This window comes from Populus trichocarpa, chromosome 6 (assembly GCF_000002775.5).
Source record: "Populus trichocarpa isolate Nisqually-1 chromosome 6, P.trichocarpa_v4.1, whole genome shotgun sequence".
Classification (NCBI taxonomy): Eukaryota; Viridiplantae; Streptophyta; class Magnoliopsida; order Malpighiales; family Salicaceae; genus Populus; species Populus trichocarpa.
The window spans coordinates 6,904,542-6,925,498 of record NC_037290.2 but is presented as its reverse complement, the minus strand read 5'-3'; the positions used below and the strand labels follow the sequence as shown (position 1 = coordinate 6,925,498).

General features: G+C 33.2%; 3 protein-coding genes and 1 pseudogene across 3 annotated transcripts; 1 reads left to right on the top strand and 3 right to left on the bottom strand.

The window, feature by feature from the left end:
- Positions 1-258: 258 nt before the first annotated feature.
- On the top strand, positions 259-2,789 carry LOC7467027 (pentatricopeptide repeat-containing protein At3g14730). Its single transcript, XM_024603434.2, has one exon. The coding sequence runs from the start codon at positions 341-343 to the stop codon at positions 2,411-2,413; it is 2,073 nt and encodes a 690-aa protein (XP_024459202.2). The 5' UTR covers positions 259-340; the 3' UTR covers positions 2,414-2,789.
- A 5,084-nt stretch (positions 2,790-7,873) lies between these two features.
- On the bottom strand, positions 7,874-9,381 carry LOC7487281 (uncharacterized protein At2g39795, mitochondrial). The gene is made up of 3 exons (XM_002308146.4): positions 9,012-9,381; positions 8,370-8,695; positions 7,874-8,286 (listed from the first exon to the last, which is right to left on the bottom strand). The coding sequence occupies exons 1-3, from the start codon at positions 9,261-9,263 to the stop codon at positions 8,127-8,129; spliced, it is 738 nt and encodes a 245-aa protein (XP_002308182.2). The 5' UTR covers positions 9,264-9,381; the 3' UTR covers positions 7,874-8,126.
- Positions 9,382-10,362: 981 nt separating this feature from the next.
- Positions 10,363-13,173, bottom strand: LOC7487280 (NADPH-dependent aldo-keto reductase, chloroplastic). The gene is made up of 7 exons (XM_024602790.2): positions 12,929-13,173; positions 12,806-12,856; positions 12,222-12,298; positions 11,994-12,081; positions 11,296-11,571; positions 10,926-11,174; positions 10,363-10,675 (listed from the first exon to the last, which is right to left on the bottom strand). The coding sequence occupies exons 1-7, from the start codon at positions 13,046-13,048 to the stop codon at positions 10,589-10,591; spliced, it is 948 nt and encodes a 315-aa protein (XP_024458558.2). The 5' UTR covers positions 13,049-13,173; the 3' UTR covers positions 10,363-10,588.
- Positions 13,174-17,851: 4,678 nt separating this feature from the next.
- Positions 17,852-20,954, bottom strand: LOC112327880 (NADPH-dependent aldo-keto reductase, chloroplastic-like; annotated as a pseudogene).
- Positions 20,955-20,957: the final 3 nt, after the last annotated feature.

Here is a 20,957-nt window from a genome sequence, read left to right as displayed (position 1 = left end):
CACAACCCAATAAAACTCAGCTGTATATGCTTAAGATATTGTTAGACATGTTATTTTAAAATTTAACTTAGTTTCTATAATTAGAAATATTTTATTAATCGAACATCATATTGATTAATAATTAATTTATAAATATTTAATAATAAGATCTATTTCAAACTATCACATGTAATTTTTAATAAAAACCACACAAATTTTAAACTATATATATATATAGCGACTGTGCTGAATGTATAATGAATTGAATGAACGCTAGTTTTTTAGTTGGAATAAAAACAAGTCATGCAGTACTGTCTAGAGAAATTACGATTCGACTTCTATGAAAATAAGGGACTGTTGAATGAGAAAAACCTCTTCCTTGTGTTTCTTGGCTTGTGGCACCGGGGCTACAAGCTGTTACTGGTCCACAAATCTGACGGCACAGTTCGTGGAAGCATTTGTAAAGAATTTCAAGCGTCTCGTCTCGCAAGGTGGACTGGTTCTTGCTTTGGCTTCTGGGTTCGGAATTAATGGTCATATGCTGAAAAGAACCATCTTCTCCAAAACCCGTACTTCCACCCTCCTCAACTTCTCTACCTCATCATCATCTGCGAACCCACCCTATAATATCACTACCTGCATTATTGCTTCTCTTCAACAATGTGCTATTAACAAGAACCTCAAAAAGGGTCAACAACTTCATGCCCAATTGCTCATCACCGGCCTTTCCTCCTCCTCACCCTCATCCACCACGAGTCTCATCAACATGTATGCTAAATGCAACCAAATGAACCAGGCCCTTTTAGTTCTTAACCGCACCGCTGATTATGCCCGTAATGTTTTTGCATATAATGCATTGATTTCCGGGTTTGTTTTAAATGGGTTGCCACAAGATGGATTGGGAGCTTATGAGGAAATGAGACAGGCGGGGGTTTTGCCGGATAAGTATACGTTTCCGTGTCTAATTAAAGGGTTATGTGAGGTTATGGAGGTTTTCCAAGTGAAAAAGATTCATGGGTTGGTGCGTAAACTTGGTTTGGACTTGGACATGTATGTGGGTAGTTCTTTGGTTAGTAGTTACTTGAAGTCCGAGTTAATGAAAGAGGCACGTGAGTTGTTCGATGAAATTCCTGACAGGGATGTTGTATTGTGGAATTCGATGGTTAATGGGTATGCACAGATTGGTCGGTTCGATGAGGCGTTAGGAGTTTGCAGGGAAATGAGTCAAGAAGGGGTTTTGATGAGTAAGTTTACTGTTAGTGGGGTTTTGTCGGTTTTTGCTGGAAGGGGGGATTTCGATAATGGAAGACTGGTTCATGGGTTCATGATAAAAATGGGGTTTGATTCTTGCGTTTCAGTTTGCAATGCATTGATTGATATGTATGGGAAGTGTAGGTGTGTTGTTGATGCATTAGAAATTTTTGAGACAATGAACGAGAAGGATATATTTTCGTGGAATTCAATTTTATCTGCTAACGAGCTTTGCAGTGATCATGATAGAACGTTGAGGTTGTTTGATAGAATGTTAGGTGATGGGGTTCAGCTTGATTTAGTTACAATTACTACCATTCTTCCTGCGTGCTCTCATCTTGCTGCCCTGGTTCATGGTAGAGAGATTCATGGCTACATGATTGTTAATGGGTTTGTCAAGGATGGTGAGAGTGAAAATATGTATAATTTGCAAACTATTAATGCTCTTATGGACATGTATGCTAAATGCGGTAGTATGAGAGATGCTGGAATGGTTTTTTATAACATGAGCAATAGGGACACAGCATCATGGAATATAATGATCATGGGATATGGTATGCATGGTTATGGAAATGAGGCATTATATATGTTTTCAGACATGTGCAAGTCCGGGCTTAAACCCAATGAGATCACATTTGTGGGAGTTTTGTTAGCTTGCAGTCATGCAGGTTTTATAAGCCAAGGGATTAAATTCCTTGGGGAAATGGAGCTGAAACATGGTGTGGTTCCAACCATTCAGCATTATACTTGCGTTATTGACATGCTTGGGCGAGCTGGGCAGCTTGAGGAAGCGTATAAGTTGGCTGTAACAATGCCTATTCAGACCAATCCAGTTGTATGGAGGGCTTTGTTGGCAGCATGTCAGCTCTATGGTAACGTAGATCTAGCTGAGGTTGCTGCACAAAAAGTATTTGAGCTCAATCCTGCACACTGCGGCAATTATGTATTGATGTCAAATGCTTATGTGGCAGCTGGTCGATATCAGGAAGTGTTAGACATTAGACATACAATGAGGCAACAAGATGTGAAGAAGACACCAGGATGTAGCTGGATTGAACTCAAGAATGGCATGAATACTTTTATTAATGGTGACCGGAACCATCCTGAAGCCAGGTTGATTTATCCAGAATTGCACTTATTGGCTGCCCACATTCGTGAGCATGGATATGTTCCACTTCTCTAGGATTGGGAATGTGCTGAATGGCTGTCATCACACCTTGTATAATATATTTTTTGAAATTCTTTTTCTCCACGATTGATGGGAAAGCAAACAAACTTACTTTCTTGATGAGAAGATGGAGTGAATAAATTTTGGCTCTCATTCTAACGTAGAGTGCTTGTTGTTCCAGATTATACAGCACTTTAATTGAATGGAAATTTAATACATGTTCAAGTGAAGGTCAAGATCGGTCTCTTCTCAGGTCAGGCTTCCAAGTTACTACAAAAGCTTCACCATGTACAAGTGAAATGTTGGTGAATGTGTAACCGCTGGAATTCTGGAAAGGACACTAATGGTTTTTCTTTTTTCTTATCAAATAAAAAACAATAATTGTACCCTACATGCGCACAGCATTCTGCTCAGCTAGTGGGGCTGTGCTTGTTATGGTTTTCGGGATACTATTATTATTGTCATTATGATTTTGTCCATAGAACTTACGAAGATAGATTTCCATTTCAGCAGACAACAATACTGATGTTATTCATTGGTCTTAAAACCTGGTGTCAAAAGTAAAGAATAAACAATATGCAGGACGTGTGTGGTCAATCCCATTACTATCAATATGTTACGAATCTAGTCACGCAATTCTGAAAATGATAACTTCTCCAAAAACAAAACAAAAAAAAACTAGGTTTAGTTGAACTTTGATCTAGAGTTAATATTTGATGATTATAAATGACATTATAAAATCAGTTATATTTTAATAAATCAGATTTACTTTTTGTCCTAGCAAATAATAAGTTTACTTAAGCAAAATTGAAATTTTCATTAATTTCTAAATGTCGCTCAAACTTGCAGCAAAATAAAACATAATATAGTCTTAAATAATAACTTTAATGATTCCATATTGAACTATAAACTAATGAAACTTAAGTAAAACTCAGTTAAGCTCAAGCCTGATGCCTAAAATAAGTTTAAACATTGATTTTGGGTTAAAACAAACCTAATAGAAATAAAAACCCTAAAATTGAAATATAATTATTCTAAGTATTAATTAAATCAATAAATAAATCTTAAGAAATATTTAAATTAATACAAGTTATCAAAGCAACCCAAAATCATATTTTCTTGCATTGGATCTCTTGTAGCTGAATCTGAAACTTGTAAATATTCAGATTAATATCCTCTTTCCTTACTTGAAAGATGTTGTCTTGAATGCTGAAGTTTTTTCTCTTGTTTGGCCAAGAGTATACCCTAAAAAATAGAAAGGAAAGTGGCTGAAATATCTCATTTAAATAGTCTCCCATAATCTCCTTTTAAATAAATAAAAAAAACCATGTAAAATAAGAAAATAACGACAAAAGAATCTCAAGTCTCCTTATCATCGTATACATTTCATAATGGATATGAAATCCTTGCAAACTATAAATAATAGTTGCTATCATAAATGTCTCATTGTTTGACATGAAATCCTTGTAGAATAGGTAAGCTGTCACGCATGCTTCCAAGAGCATTAAAGAATCTTTATATTGAATGGAATCCATAATACATAAATAAATAATATTTCTTTAATTTTCGCACATTTCTAACAAGTTTCAATTTTAATTTTAAAAACATCATTCTTTCTTATCTGGATGAATTAGTGGGCCCATCATATGTTAATGGGAAGGTAAGGATGTATATTTTCTAACCCAATTGAAATATTATCAGAATTCCTTCTGTAGATCTATATATAGTTCAAAAGTAGATGAAGGTTCATGCAGATATAATTGACAAGATTTGTCTAGTAAATTCAATTCTCTGGAATAATCCTTTACTAGATTCTGATTGACATAAAATTTTAATTCAATGTATAAAAGCATGTCTAGAAACTCCTGTGAAAAGCGGTCGAGTTGAAAGTTATACTTAATAATATAAAACTTGACAATAAAATTTTTTTAGTTAAAATTCAAATTTGATTTTACTTGATTGAATCACTTCGAGCTGATTGCAGCAAAGCTGTTGTCTTGGGCTGTTATTTTTGCTTCTCTTTGCTGTTATATGCCTAGATTCTGGGACAGAAAAAGTCTTTCGTTCATTTTCTTTTTCTTTCTAATGCTGATTGCTTCCTTTTCTAATGTAGAATATTGGGGCATGTTCTCGGATGGCAGGTCTGTTGGCTCTACCACTAAGCAATATTAACCTTCATGTTATGCTTAGAAGCGTGGTTGTTCAAGTGATCCGAGTCAAAGTTAATCCGTATGCTTGTCAGAAAGAAACATGAGAAAAAAAATATAGTGGGAAGAAGTGGTATGAGTGCGTTAAAGCAACTGTCAGTGAAGCTTATGCTGCTGTCCCTGCTGTCATCATTTGGTATGACTGCACAGAATTGTTTTTCTTAATTGATTGTTAAGCAATACTTGATTTACTACTAATCAATCATCCTTTATCTAATTTTTGGGTTACTTTGTTAAGTAATACTTGATTATGTTTTTGGCTCATACATTTCATATTGGAAATTAGTTCAAAACAGTCTAAATTTTCTGACCTTGCTTTCTGAAACAAGATTGTGAAATCTCACCAGTCAAAACATAAAAATACTTTCATCTCCAATGATCCTATTTGTAACCAATCCTCTTTGAAAGCAACCTCGTTTCATAATCAGTGGCCACTTACCATAAAATGACAGGCAACAGCATGCTCTGAAATAATACTGCTTGGATAACCGAACATGTAATAAGTTTGTCCGTACTAAGCAGAACTACGCATATTCCATAGTTTCCGTTTCCACATGTTTTCAAGTGCATAAAGATGATGTTGGAAGAAATAGTTCTGTTCCCAAACTCAAAAGCTAAAATGAAATTAACAAACACTTAGCTTCATTTCTTAGTGTCTCAAAATCCGAGAGGTAGGCTTCAGTATGTGGCATTGGTTTTCTGAAGAGAGATTAATAGCTTGTGTATCCAAAAATCACCAGAGGATATGTCATCTCATATTTCACCACCCCACAAATTTTCAAGACTTTTGCAAGGGCTACTAGTTTATTGGACTGCAAACCCCACCCGGAGGAGCCTTAGCTGCTTGACACAACCACCAGTTTAGTTAGTTAGTTGACATTTATAAGAATCCATCGTAGCGGCCTACAATTAAGTAATTTTACCTGGTGGATTTCTGTGAATTTTGAGGAGCTCTGGACGGATATGCCAATGAAATAAGCTTAAGTTTTCCTTGATCCTTGATCCATTTACACTCTTTGGAAGAAATTGTGACCACTCTGAGTACCCCAGGGAAGAGCTACTTGTGCAGGCGATTTGTTAAGCTTTCAGTAATTTCAACCGCACTGGTTCCTTTAGGATCTCTCCTTTAATCCAAGATCCTCGAGAACCCAGAAGGGCATATGCCCGAAAGAGAGATTTTTTCACAATTGTAAAAAAGGTTCTAAAGATAAAAATCAGTGACAAAAAAATTGTCTAGAGCATTACCGAGAGACGAATTCCAGTTGATTTGCAAATATAACTCAATGCATAATAAACGCTTACAAGATATAGATCAATATAATCAAGTTGCAGATCTTCTAAACTCTTGCTGAGTGCCCTTGAAACGTCTTCAGGAGCTTGGTCGCTGCCCCTGAAAATTTCATAACTAATACAGTCACAAGTAATAATGACTTGATTGCTTAAACAGAGTTGGCTTTAGGCCAAGATCAGGGTCCTAAACTAAAGATTATGCTCCTGACTTCAAAATTTGATTGTGATCACTAATCATCTATAAGCAATTTCAGTTCGGGTCCAAATCAAGAACGATGAGTGGTAAAAACATATAAAGTGCTAGAGGTGATGAACATCTCACTGCGTTCCCTACCCCACTGCAAAACAGTTCCTTCAATGCTACCCCTGTCTGCATTACATCAACACAAGGCTTGAAATATCTCTATTTAGTTACAAAGGCCAAAAAACAGGAATGATGACAAACACAAAGCAGGTGTCTTCAAACTTTGAAATGGAAGATAACAGGTGCTATAGAAGGTGAATTTATTCGCCTCAAATAACATGAAAGTAAGAAACGGTTACCGTAGAGACTCTAGCACAGGCAACATACCTGTAGCCGGCCTGCACAAAGTTGGAACCAAAATGTCCAAACTCAGTACATTTCCAGCATTTCTATAGAAATTAATGTTAGAGGAGTCTGGGAAGAACAGATGGAATTGATTGTAAGAAAAAAAGAACATAGACAGAAGATTTGACAGCTTCCCCGATGATAACAGGTGGGGCTTTCCATGTTCCTGGACGAACAGATGAGATCTTAGTACCGTATTCAGATCAAAATATAGAGGTCCATGTTTCTTTTCTTTATCCATTTTCTTCTGTCATACGTGTATAACACTGAAACTGCTATAGAAACGTTGTTCCTTTGGAATGGAAGATGAAGAGGAGACGTTTTTTGAGGCAATTATAACTCAACACGAATTTTCACGTGGGAGACAAGGTATTTAGTGGTCAGTTGATGCCCCACTCATAGAGATAAAAAGTAAATTTCATGTACTGGGTGAACGAATGAATTGATGGTCTCATTCCTAGAGCTTCACGGCAAGAAAATTGGATCTTTACATGATGATAAATGTGGAAATGTTAATGGCATTTCCCTTTTCTGAAAGAGAATATCCGTGTAAACTATAACTCTAAATTATAGCATTAGAAAGTTATTAGATTAAGCAAATATACTCCTTATTGGCTAAAACGACCTGACGGAGTTATTGGACAGCTAATGAAGATACGGAGTAAAATTTTAGTTCTTTATGTTAAGCATTCTAATATGGTATCAGGAATTCCTCAAGTCCTACCTACCACTGTTTACAAATGGGGCACCTTCAGGGAAGAAGATTCACTTCTAGATAACCAACACAACGGAAGCAAAAACAACTGCTTGTATTTGATTGCCGGAGTCAGAGTTGCGGGCGGATTTGAGTCTCCAAATGCAATAGGACCTGTACTAAACAATTAATCCTTTCCAAGGCGAGTAGTTCCCTCCTCGACTCCAATTATACGATAACAACCAGAATTTGCAAAACATTTTCTTCTTTATGTAACTGCCAAAATCTGGAAAATATCGTGAGAAAGAATCCATAAAGACAGTTAGCCACTAACCTTTATCTGCGACAAAACAAGCTAAACCCAAGCTTACTCACCAACCATTAAAGGAATAGTAATGAAAATCTTACAATCAAGAAACATTTCTTCCCCAATTCACTTCTGGAAAAATCTCATGGATTGAAATTTCCCAGGAGAGATTGCATATTAACTACTTCCCTTCATTGCAGCAGAAACAAGGCATGTGCATAAAAGATATACCGATTCCAAAGTTTTGCAGCACCGAATCAGTTGTGTAATAAGATTGTAAGCGCATCAAGATCAACTTTAGCACCTATTTGCATGCTTATCGCCAGCAAAAAAACTGTGAGCTAAAGAAACATGACTGAGAATAGTTAGATCAACAAACCATGAATCATGTTCGAATCTCACATCACTTATTTGAAAATAGTTTAGAACTTGGACAACATCTGCCCTTTCTTATCCTTGGCAGGTTAAAAAATGACTAACTAATACCCCTGACATGGGTTTCAATACTAGTTCCTTCCTAAACATGATCAAGTCCAGAAGCAAAACATTTCAAAACAAAACTATATCACTACAGTAGGCAGATACTGCCATCAGCTACATAAACTGGCCACCCTGTAAATAGTTGTTTCTCGTCCAAGGAGTTACTTCTCCACAAAATTTTTGAGGTTCTTCAGCCATAGCAAGTATTCTTTGTTGTCTTTGTTGGCCATGTAGTCGAACAAAACATTTGTTGTGCTAGGTTTGATCCCTCTAATCTCGAGATGCTTGTGGAAAGCATTCTGCAAATTCTCATCCAAATCACTGCCAAAGAAAAAACCATGTCAGAAATGAACAAAAAACCACCCAAGGATTAAAACAATGAACGGTCCACATAGTAAACTTACTTAAAATCAGGTCCTGCATATGCAAGTTCATCCGAATTTTCTGGGTTTTTAATTGACAAGCTATCAATTGTGATCTCATCAGGGAAAGCAGTGATACCAAACTCCATATGCTGACCACTTCCCTTGGAAATACTCACAACCAGTGGAATGCTAGAGACATCTGCGTCCTTGGTATTGTCATCGGTATCCTCAACATCAATTGAAACATTAGGCATGTCAACTTCAATTTTGATAGTTTCATCTTGGAACTTTCTATTTAGTGAAATGGTCCTCTCCCCGGGATTATCTTCAATTTTGAAAGGAAATTCATTTGGGATATCCTCTACCTGTTTACATGTCAGTAAAAAACACATTTTTAATTAAAAAATGTTTCTTTTCTCATCAAGATTTTAGACTTTATTCTCTACCAGCACATAGCTTGAAAATTCAAAGAAACAAGAAAATAAAAATTAGGCAACAAGTAAAACAACTCTCAAGTTAAACAACGGAGAAAAGAAAACAGAGTATTATGCTGACAAAACTCTAAGAATCGAAATTAAAAGACTAGATAATATATGTTAAGCATGATTAACCAAAAAACATAGCATAAAAGAAGAGCGAAACTCATAATTCATGTTAAAAAAGGGAGGGAAAAAAACCGACATCTTGGGGTTCCTCGGCGCAATCGATCTCTGTTTCAAGAGCTCGAATCAAATTGTCATCGGCGATCGGTTTCTCTGAAGTGGCCGCTGTTGAGAAATGTGAAAATGGAAGGAAGTTTCGTAGAGTGGTGCGGTTTTCAACGAAGAGAACGGTGGGGATAGCTCTTTGGAAGGTTCTGGGAGACCCGACGGTGCGGATAGCGAGAGGCAAGAAGGATTTGGAGGCTCGGCGAAGAACTGAGTTGAAAGCCATTTCTAGGCGAGTCGGAAATGTTAGGGTTTAAGTTTAACGTTTGAGGGTTTAGGCTGCATTTTATTCAGAGGGTTTTGGGGTTAATTTGGCGTCGCGGTATCTCTCCTTGATGTTGCTTGTAAGTTGTAAACGGGCTCTAATTTTCTTACCCCTAAAGAACACCAATTTGCAACTAAGGGCCCAAATCTGAATCTGAGATAAGGCCCAATCTATGTAAGAGCAGGCCCAACCCGAAAGGCTTGCCTAAGAGACAAAACAATAAATCGAAACATAACCGGTACCATCGTGACCCGACAGCCCAACAGGTTTGAATGGATGTCAATTATTGGATGGGCAGAGTACTAAAACAATTAAAAGGAGCGTGGTTGATTTAATTGCTTGAATCAAGTCGATCTATTTTTTTAGTTATTTTATATTAGATATTGTTTGGAATGCGAAGCAGACAGTGTTTGATAAAAATTCAATTTGTTTTTATAAGATATTATTTGGAAACACGGTATAAACCCGTGTTGTATAAAAAGTCAATTTTTTTTTGCTAAAAATTAATTATTTTTGTATGTTTTGGATCGTTTTGATGCGTTAATCTCAAAAATAATTTTTAAAAAATAAAAAAATATATTATTTTTAATACATTTCATCACGAAAAGCAATCATAACCACACTTCTAAAAAATTAATGTTTTAGCGAGTATTGCATATCAGAGATCACAAGATTGATTCTTTTAGACGCTATATTTCTTTTAAAATAAATATACATCAATTATTGTTTGTGTTTTTTTTATAAAAAAAATTAGTATTTAGGCCAGGAGTGCGAACCTCCTTTAGATCAATGGATCTGTATTATTAACATATTCACTAACAAGTATTAGCACTGAGTATATTTTATTAATAATTCTGTCTATAATAATAATAAATTATTTTTCATTTTCAATTATAATTATCAATGAAAATTTTCTATTGACATATATTGAGGGACAAAGCAAGGAAAGATTTTATCATTAAATATGAATTTTGTTTCATCAATAGTTTTATTTTTGTTTGTATTTGATAAATTGTTTTTGATAGTGTTGCATGTCAAACATAAATATGTGCATCAAACATTTTAAATCACGGATAAAATCTGGTAAATGATAAATGATTAAGAACCACGATCACAACCACCAATTTTGTTTATAACTGCAAATTCAAGCACGCAAAGCAAATGCAAAATCTTCTGTCGTTGCTCATGAACGCCAGCTAGAAATATCCATAAACAACCGCCTCTCCTGTGACGTCCCATTCCTTCCATTTGCCTTCAATATTTTCCACCGTCGTCCATCTAACTGCTCAGATCTCACCATCCCAGAGCTCCTCGAGGGTCTTATATGGGCTGAGGGTCTCGTGGACAAATGAAGTACCTCTGAGCAGTCTTGCCTGCAGAAATGGGGTGTAAAAACCATCAGTCAAGAGCAATTTCTCTTATGACCACAATACTTTCAGAGACAACTTAAAACCCACTTAGTATAGCGACCCGCAAATTTCTCTAAATAAAATGCAACAGATACTCAAATGGGAACTGTATCTTGGGGTTTGCAGCCAATCGCATCTTTAGCCATGCTGCCATTTGTTAAAAGGCTAAATCCACATTAACAGTAGCAACACCAACGTGCTTTAGGATACTTGCCTGCTCAATTTTCGAAAACTGGTCAATCAGGTCCTCTGGAATAGACCATGTAAAGACATCAAAGTTCTCCTTGATCCATGCTTCATGTGTACTCTTAGGAAGCACGCTATGACCCTTTTGAAGGCCCCAGCGTAGGGCAACTTGAGCAGGAGTTTTGCCCAATTTCTCTGCAACCATATTTAGATATGGGTTCTTGAGTACATCACTCTTGAGCCATGTGGTGCCAGGAGATCCTAGAGGTGAATATCCCTGAAGGAAATACATGTAAACAAATGAGAGCATTATAGTCTTGAAAAGAACTCTTGCCAACTTGCAAACAAAAAGCTCTCAGAAAGAAGATGCTGAAGCAGGCAAGCAGCTGGCTACTCACAGAAAGGTGAACTCCCTTGGATTGACAAAATGAATGAAGCTTTGCCTGGTTCCATGCAGGATGGCATTCCACCTGATTCACAACAGGAGGAACACGTGCAACCTCCAGCAAATCCGCCAGTTTCTTTGTAGAGAAGTTACTCACACCAATAGCACGAGCCTTGCCAGAATCATAGACTGCTTCCATCGCTTGCCATGTCAGAGGTAAATCTGGTTGGGCAAAGTTCTCAGGCTTGATGCCAATTGATCCCTTCTTCATCCGAACAGGCCAGTGTATCTACAAAATTGAGCAGCCTTTACAATTCGATGACTTCATCAATTACATACCTGTCAATTGAAACTTGAATGCTAAAGTATATGTCTTTAGTATTGATACTTTGATTTTCTAGGTTGGACAGAGACAGAGAAAGCTGAATTCAATAGCTTCAATGATTTAGCGGTAATTGCCGTACTTTCCTCAAAGGCACCCAAAGGAGCATTTAAATTCTCAAAATTCTAATTGTATCTTACACATTATTTGGACCATGGTAGGTACGGTTTCTATCAAATGGATTGATTCAAGGTGAGCATGCAAGCAATAATGAAGCATCGACTCAACAACTACGTTAATAAGGAACATAAATAGTTGTAGATGGCATATCCTTACCGAAGTACTGGAGTTCTCAAAAGAATTAAGCTCTGAAAAAACTAAAGACTTACAAGATACAAATCAACGTAATCAAGTTGTAGATCCTTCAAAGTTCCTGCGAATGCCTCTGACACATCTTCTGGAGCATGATTAGAGCACCTGTATGGATTATCTCAATTTTTTAAAACTCAGCAAATGGGCACCAAGCATTATTGAACCATTAACCAATACCTAACCACAGGGACAGCACCTCTCAGGAAATTTTCCCATGGTAGGGTGTGGAAGAGATAGAAACAAACCAGAGTTTTGAGGTAATAAATAAATCCTCGCGCTTCACCACGCCGTCTTGGAAGAGTTTCTTCAGAGCCAAACCAACCTAAAAGGACCAATTCCAAAAATTAGAAGCTACTGCTCAAGCATAACTCAATACCTCCATGCTTAAGGTAGAGTCATTTACTTTAATTCAGGAAGAACAACAAAAACGGTGCGCAACAAATCGCCATAGATCTATAGTTATAGGCTTATAGCCATCACAATGAAGATCATGGGCCATCATAACTGTAGGAATCATCATGATCATCATGTTTTGTTAGGGATGATCACGATGACTCCTACAGTTATGATGGCTCGTGATCTTCATTGTAAGAACCTTCTGATATCAGTTGCAGTTTCGGCTTTCCGTTTTCTTTCTTCATTATTTTTTAGTGTTTCAGAATTTTGGAAATAGAAATAAAAATCGAAAACTTTTTTACTTTGGACTTTTGTTCTGCAAGGATTGAAACCGAACCATTATACAGGGGAAAAAAAAAGGAAAATAAAACTGCAAATGACACCAAACGGCGACTAGAAAATCCATAATAAAAATTAAAATAAAAGCAATTACCTCCTCCTCATTTTTATAAGCTTGAGCACAATCAATATGGCGGTATCCGATCTGCATGGGAACTAAATAAATAAATAAATATATTTATAAAAAACTGAAAGGCTAGATTAATAATAGGAAAACCTTGACGGCGGCAGTCACGGCAGCACCGACGACACCTGGATCAGACTGCCAGGTGCCGAGCCCCACTGACGGCATCTTAGCTCCTGTGTTTAATTCGAAGAATCGTATCTCATTTGCCATTTTTTCGATGTGTTTTTAATTGCAATACGCAGATTCAGAGCGGTAAAATTAAAAGAAAAAAAAAAAAGGGGAAAGAAAACAAGTGAAGAGAGAAGGCCAAGGAGCGCATTAATGTGAATGAAGACAAATGTTGTTCTTGCTTATAAAGAAAACCGGCGGGATGAATCAGAATTCAGGAGCCACGTGTAATCATTTATCTGGTGTATTACTACGTAGTTTACTGCTACCACTACTCTGTGATGCTTATCGGAGCCGTCGAAACTTAAAAGTCTTGATTTGATTTAAATGAGTGGTTTTAGTTAAAGAAAATAAAAAAAGGAAAAAAAAAAGGAGGGAATGGAAATGTAAAGGGTAATTACTTGTCTAATATGCCCAACTGCCCAAGTTAGGTTCCTCTTAAATTATTTTGGATAATAAAATCACATTACTTAGCAAGTTGATTCTAAGAATATTTTTTTTAATTTTACTTAAAAAATATTATTTTAATTTTTTTAAATTATTAAACCGATGTTGTTTTAAAATTAACACCAGTTAACTTTATAAATTATAAATTAACTTTATAATTTTCACATTGTAGATGTACTGTTAGATATTTCTTCTTCACTTTCCGTGTGGGCTGGGGAACGGGATATTAAATCGGCCGGTGAAGGTCCCTCTCAGATTCTACTTCTTGTTCATTTGCTTCTTGGTGAAAGAGATTCACTGATGGTATTTATATGTCATTTATGTTGATGGGAATATATGTTTTGAGGGGCCGGCCGGCCGAACCAAACCCCTAGCCAGAACAATAATGTCACCACATAGCGCATAGAAAACATTTATACAATCTGGAGCTTCGCAAGAAAACAAATGCTTCGAGATGGCAGCATTTCATGGTTAAAAAGAAGAAAAAAATATAGAAGTTGTCACAAATGGATAAATTATAATTTATCCTTGGAAGTTTGAAAATTTGAGTATTTTGTTAACGGGTGGTGAAAACAAATTAGAATACGAAGAGGGTACTTCTGGGTAATTTTTTGTGTTTAGATTCTGGCCAAATTTTGGGGTTGTATGGAGCTGCATCTATTTCATGATTTTTAAAATTATTTTTTTATAATTTTAGATTGTTTTAATTTGTTGTTGTGAAAAGTAATTTTTAAAATTAAAAAATATATATTATTTTAATATATTTTTAAATAAAAAAATACTTTAAAAATTAATTATTACTAAACTCCCACCAAATTCTTCCTTCTAGTATTATCATTATTAAAAAAATAATAAATAAATAACCTTTACCCATCCAAAGACCAAATTGCGTCAGGAATAGTCCAATAACTTGACTAAATTAAGGATAGTCCAAATAAGCAGGTACTCATCATTGTACGTGTCAACATCATTGTTTTTATTAACTTGTAGGTTAAATTAACTTTTTTTTAATGTAAAAAAAATTTGTTAATATGTTTTTATTTTTTAAATTAAACTATATAAAAATTGATTTGATATAAATGAATTGACTTGATAAATTCAAAAACAATCAATAAAAATACATTTTGATTTACAAAAATTAGATCGACATCACTTTTAAAATATTAAAATAAAAATATATTAGTTCGACTTGAATCAATTTAAGTTAACATGTCAAATCCACTATTTAGCTTATGAAATCATGTTACTTTATAAAAAAACAAATAAAAATTATTAAACTTAACTCTCAATCAATCATATGTTGAATAATAAAATTGAAAACAAAACTTAACTAAAACTATAAATTGATTTAATTCAGTTTAACTTGTCAAACATGGATTATAAGACTATAATAATCTAATAGAAACAAAATCAAAACAATGACATTTAGATCTCCAAACTAGCATGGAATGATCCAACGACTTGACTAGATTAAAGATACTCTGATAAGATAGGTACTCATAATTATGATTGCAAGTGTGTGTAGTTACCATTATTGTCCATGCTATGTTGTAGGTTAGATTAAATTTGTAATGTAAAAAAAATATAATAATGTTAATGTGTTTTTTAGAAAAAAAAAATTAAACTATATGATAATTGATCTTATATGACCTGATTGACTTGATAGATTCAAAGACAACCCAACAACCGATAAAAATACAATTTGATTTAAAAAAATCAGGTTGACATCCTTTTTAAAATATTAAATCAACAACATATTAGATCGACTTCAATCAACTCGAATTAATCTGCTAAATCCGCTACAGGCCATGATGACTCTATAGAAAACAAATAAAAAACTATTAAATCTATTTCTCAATCAATCCAATGTTGAATGATGAAATTGAAAACAAAACATAACTAAAAAAATAAGTTGAGTCACCATACATAGGTCATAAAACCAGAATAACCCTATAGAAATGAAATACAATAAAAATATGAAACTCAATTCTCAATTAACCCAATGTTGAAGAGTGAAATTAAAAAAAAAACAATGACATAAAAAAACTACCTGAATCAACCGACCAAATCTGTGACCCGGGTTATGAAACCGAGATAACCTTATAGAATGCAAATCAAAAAACATTATGAAGCCTAATTTTTAATTAACCTAATATTGAAGAATGAAATATATATATATATATATATATATATATATATATAAAACTAAGAAAATGACAAAAAAAACTCGAGTCAACTAGCATAACCCACGACCCGAGTTATAAAACCGTGATAACTACATAAAAAGCAAATAAAAAAATCAATCCCAATCAATCCAATTTTGAAGGATTAAATTGAGAAACTAAATAAAAAAGAACAAAAAAGATCTGAGTCAACTTGGGTTAATCTACCAAACCCGGGTCAAAAGACTGGGATAACTCCATAGAAAGTGATTCAAAAAACATTTTAAAGTTCGATTCCCAATCAACCAAATATTAAAGGATAAAATTAAAAAAAATTAAAAATAATAACATGAGTTAACACGGCTAATCCATAAAATTGACGATTCAGATTATGAGATTAGAATAATTTCATTGAAAACAAATCGAAATAAATTATGAAGCTTTATATCTAATAAATCCAATATTAAAGGATGAAATTGAAAAAAAAAGTCTTGAAAAAATTTAGGACCAAAGTAAAAAAAAAAAGCTTGGCTTTTCACTGTTTATTGCTACAATAAAAAACCAAACCGTTTCAGTACATATTAACTAGTTATTTGACCCTCGCTTCACCGCGGGTCGGATAATTGTTTTTAGTAAAAATATAAATATACAAGCTTTTTATTTTTTAAATATTATAATTATAAATAAAAAAGCCTATGCATGCATTTAATTAAATACATTGAGAATCATCTGTGCCAATAAATGCAACAAACAAGGTGTTAACGCGTCTATTCAACTCGTATCACTGCAGGTTGAAAAATTGTTTTTTTCTAACGCAAAAGAATTAATGTGTAGGTGCTATTAGTATATTTTCTAACATTGAGTAAAAAATATAACTATGAATAAAAAAAGTGATGCTTACATATAATATAACATAATAAAAATCATATATGTTAATAAAAACATGTAAAATCTCAAGTTAGTTTTTAACGTAGCAGAAGAATGGAGCGATGTTACAATTGCTACAGTGAAACATTATTTTCTCAGTCTTTGTATAATATATTTTTTTAAAAGTGTAAAGAAAAAAATTAAAAAACAAATTACAAAAGAATATAGACAAGAACAAAAAGAATGGTATAAACAAGCCAAATGTAGAGTGATAAATACTCAAAGTGTAAAAAATAGAAAATAATACTTTTTTTCCAAAAATAAAGTGTAAAGGAAAAACTAAAAAAATATTATAAAAAAATGAAGATAAGAAAAAAAAAATATTGTGATAAATAGGCTAAGTGTAAAATGATAAAAATACCAAGTATACATAAAAGAAAATGTATAATAAAAATATTTTTTTAATTGAAAATTACAATTTTACCATCATTACATAATCTCTACAGTAAAAACAATTGGAAAAATTTATAATTATACTATTTTTACAGAAAACATTATTTCCTTTTAGTATATATATAATAATAATTTAACTAGAAGTGTGGAAGGGTCTGATTGTTTTGTGGAAAGTATATTCCAGAAAAAAGAAAAAAAATTTATTCTTCAAACATTAAATTTTTTTTGTTAATACAAAATATTTTTGAGTTAATTTATAAATAATATTAATTTAATAGAAAAATAACCTCGATAAAGAGAAAAAATATTGAAAAATAATTTACAATTTTTTTTAAAAGTGTAAAAATAATCATTGACTTAAATAAAAAAATTGTTATAAAATTGAGTTAAAGTTTTTATTTAATCAAAACTTGAAATTAAATAATCTATACCACATTTTTTCTTCAAAAAGAAATTGTTCATTTAAGTTAAAATTATTCTAACTTATTTTGATCATATATCATTTATGAAAAATAATTTTTAGATTATAATTCATAACTAAGAATTATATTTTGAACCTAGATGCCGAATAGAATAGCTTTTCCTTCAACTCAATAACAAAAGTATTTTTTATATTAAATTTTAAGTTTATTTGAAATTATTTTTTAAAATATTTTTTATTTGATAACGTATTAAAATAATATATCTTTTTATTTTTTAATATTTATTTTTTAATATCAGTACATTAAAATAATTTAAAATATATAAAAAAATAATTTGAAGTAAGGAAAAATAAAAAAAAATTAAAATGCAAAAAAAATTCGGGCTAAAAAAAAGCTACTCCACAGCTATGACCTTTAACTAGCCTCTCCTGAATGATAAAATCTCGAATTAATTGCTTGGAACCTCGCCATGATATCCATAGCCACTCCATGATTCAAAAATATACTAAATGAAACAGGTGCCCAGAAAAGTTCACAGGCATAAGACATTGAGGAAGAAATAACCAGTCACTTGCCTGTTCAATTTCAGAAAACTTGGCTAACAAATCTTCAGGAAGAGACCAATCCAAAAATGTCGAAGTTTTCCTTAATCCTTGCCTCATTTGTGCTCTTAGGCAACACACTGTGGCCCATTTGGAGTCCCCACCTAAGAGCTACCTGTGCTGGAGATTTTCCTAATTTCTCCGCAATCATATTAAGAATTGAATTCTTGAGAGCCTGAGTCTTGATGGTTCCCGGACCTGGGGAACCTAGAGGTGTATACCCCTAAAGAAAAGAAAAGAAAAAACAGAATCCATCATAATTGTTATTATCTGCATTCAACTAAGCAAATCCCCGATCTTCTTTGATTTGAAATTACCAACTCCAATAGCACGAGCCTTGCCGGAATCATGAAGTGACCCCGTCGCTCTCCATGTTTCCGGTATGTTGGTTTCGGTAAGGTTGTCAGGCATAAAGCCCTCTGAAGAACCCTTCTTCATGCTGACAGGCATAAAGCCCTCTGAAGAACCCTTCTTCATGCTGACAGGCCAATGAACCTTCAGACATTTCACCACATTTTAGTGACAAAATTAACTTCACATTTGTTTTTAAATTTTTTATTTCAAAAACATAAACGAAATGCTGGTATGAATATTGATTATAATAACATACTAGATACAGATCTACATAGTCAAGCTACAAGTCCTGCAAAGTTGTCTCTAATGCCTTTGGTGCATCGATCTTCCTGTGCATGATCATTACACCTGTAGATCATCGAACATTCTCTTACAAACTGGACAGATTGACTTGCTCAAGGATGTTATGTTTTGAAGGGCATATGAAGAAAAAGGATAAATCCCTTAACACATACCAAAGTTTCGGAGTGAACCACAATTCTTCACGCCTTACTACCCCGTTGTCAAATAGCTTCTTCAATGCGCAACCAATCTGCAGAAAACCAGCAATCAATTCCAGACATCAACACATGATCTTTCTATTTACCAAAAAAGAGGAAAAAAAACAAATGGCCTTTTTTAAATTTTCCTATAGAAACTGAAGCACAACTTGTGAAAAGAAAACTATGCGGTAGACAGAATCATAACCTCTTTCTCATTGCAGTAAAATCGAGCGCAATCAATGAGCCTGCATTAAACACAGATCAAAACCTCAATCAGTAATATTTTAGAAGGGAAACTGGGGAATCATGTCCGATTTAGAATCCAAAAATAATCCCTAGTGGATCATGCATTCTAGCAAAATAAATAAGAGACATCAAAAAATATTTATCTTATTAAATTATAAAGGACACCAATAAAATACCTTAATGACAGTAGTGATTATTAGTATATATACCGTGTAGCTAATTGATTGGTTATATGTGATATTGATTATGGTAGTGTTTGGAAATCCGATCCAAGCGCTATTTGGCAAAAATTAATTTTTTTTTGTTTAAAATTAATTTTTAAATGTTTTTGGATAGTTTTGATGTACTGATGTTAAAATAAATTTTAAAAAATAAAAAACATATATTATCTTGATGCATTTTCAAGCGAAAAGCACTTCGAATAACAACCGTTACCACAATACCAAATACTACCTTTGTTCATTTAAACACATTTAATTTATTAATAAAAACTTATTTATCTCCAATATTCATCAAATATTTTTTTAATGAATCTAGAGTAAAGATAAAGTCATTGAGACAAAAATGTTATCGAGACTGATATATATTATGTTTTTTTATTTATGAAAGAAAACAGTTGTTCTCATAAGTTGAGATATAGGAGATATCTAGAACTAATATATAAGCGCTTGTCAAATGACATGAATATTGAATTGACTCGCATGAGAATACCATATGAAAAGATCACTTATGTCTATAAAAAAAGCTCATATAACGGTTGTGTAAGTGATCTTTAGACTTGAGATCACTAAGTTATCTTATATACGAAAAGTTATGCTTTGATCCTGCTCCATGTTATCATAATTAAGGGTGAAAAATAAGAAGATATTAGATATAATAAAAACTATATGAAGGTATTTGAGTACTCAAGAGAGGGTTCATCACCCTAGGTGAATTAGAAAAAATATTTCATATATTCTCAAATAGTATTGATTGTAAATCCTTATGTAAAATGCAATGAGATTTAGAAAGAATTTCAGATCTTTTTTAAATAATCAATGACTATGATATTGAGAACAAATATGATTTGACAGAGTAGACACACTCCATGCTATAATATGATTCTAGGTTTGTGAATGTTAGGTTTCTTGAACATTTTAGTTCTAACTTGAGCTTTTCCTTTTTTTCTTATTTCATCATCTTTCTTATAAATAAGTCAGTAGATATTCTTCCTCAATTAAGTGATTCTAATTAAATAATTAATAACTCTATATACTCTAATTTAACTTTTCAACCAATACAAAATAGCATAAAGAAGTAAGAACTTTTAACTAGAGAAAGATTGTTTATTTGTATCTGAATAATTAAATACAAGCAAACATTTAATTACAAAAGATCATTTTTTTAATTAATATACTAGTCAGATTTGAAAACTATATTATTTTCATGGATATAACTCTTTATTCTAACTCATAATTGATTAGAAAATATGAATCTCTCCTTCTCCATCTTCTGTTACCATATATTTTATTTCTTAAATTTTTGTTTGAATTCATCCTTTTTTTCTTATTTTATCATTCAAGATTCAATTTTTAAAAATTGAAATTGGTAGGTGATTTTTCTCACTCTGTTTCCCTATTTAGTAAAGAAAAAGGCGATCCTTTTTCTCTGTGTTTGATAATTCTAATCTCGATTTCAGTTTATATCAAATTTAATCATCACTATTTTATTTTTTAAAAATGAATTTGTGAGGACCTTAATAAGTAAAATCGAAGACGCACATTACACTGCAAGTGTAACACCCAGGGGATCAAGCCCTCACCCGTGTCAATATGAATAGTGTGAAGAACGTTTCCAAGAAGTCGGGGTATATCGCATGACGTCATAAAAAGTCCATGACGCAACGTCACATCCTTATCTCTTGGGCTGTTCATCTA

Bases quoted from the DNA above. Each gene is read 5' to 3' on its own strand.
- LOC7467027 (XM_024603434.2), top strand. From the start codon at position 341: ATGAGAAAAACCTCTTCCTTGTGTTTCTTGGCTTGTGGCACCGGGGCT.
- LOC7487281 (XM_002308146.4), bottom strand. From the start codon at position 9,263: ATGGCTTTCAACTCAGTTCTTCGCCGAGCCTCCAAATCCTTCTTGCCT. The intron at 8,696-9,011 runs GTCGGTTTTTTT...ACATGTAAACAG, and splicing joins GCGCCGAGGAACCCCAAGAT to GTAGAGGATATCCCAAATGA. The intron at 8,287-8,369 runs GTAAGTTTACTA...TTTCTTTGGCAG, and splicing joins TATGCAGGACCTGATTTTAA to TGATTTGGATGAGAATTTGC.
- LOC7487280 (XM_024602790.2), bottom strand. From the start codon at position 13,048: ATGGCAAATGAGATACGATTCTTCGAATTAAACACAGGAGCTAAGATG. The intron at 12,857-12,928 runs GTTTTCCTATTA...GTTCCCATGCAG, and splicing joins CCGTGACTGCCGCCGTCAAG to ATCGGATACCGCCATATTGA. The intron at 12,299-12,805 runs GTAATTGCTTTT...TGGTCCTTTTAG, and splicing joins CTTATAAAAATGAGGAGGAG to GTTGGTTTGGCTCTGAAGAA.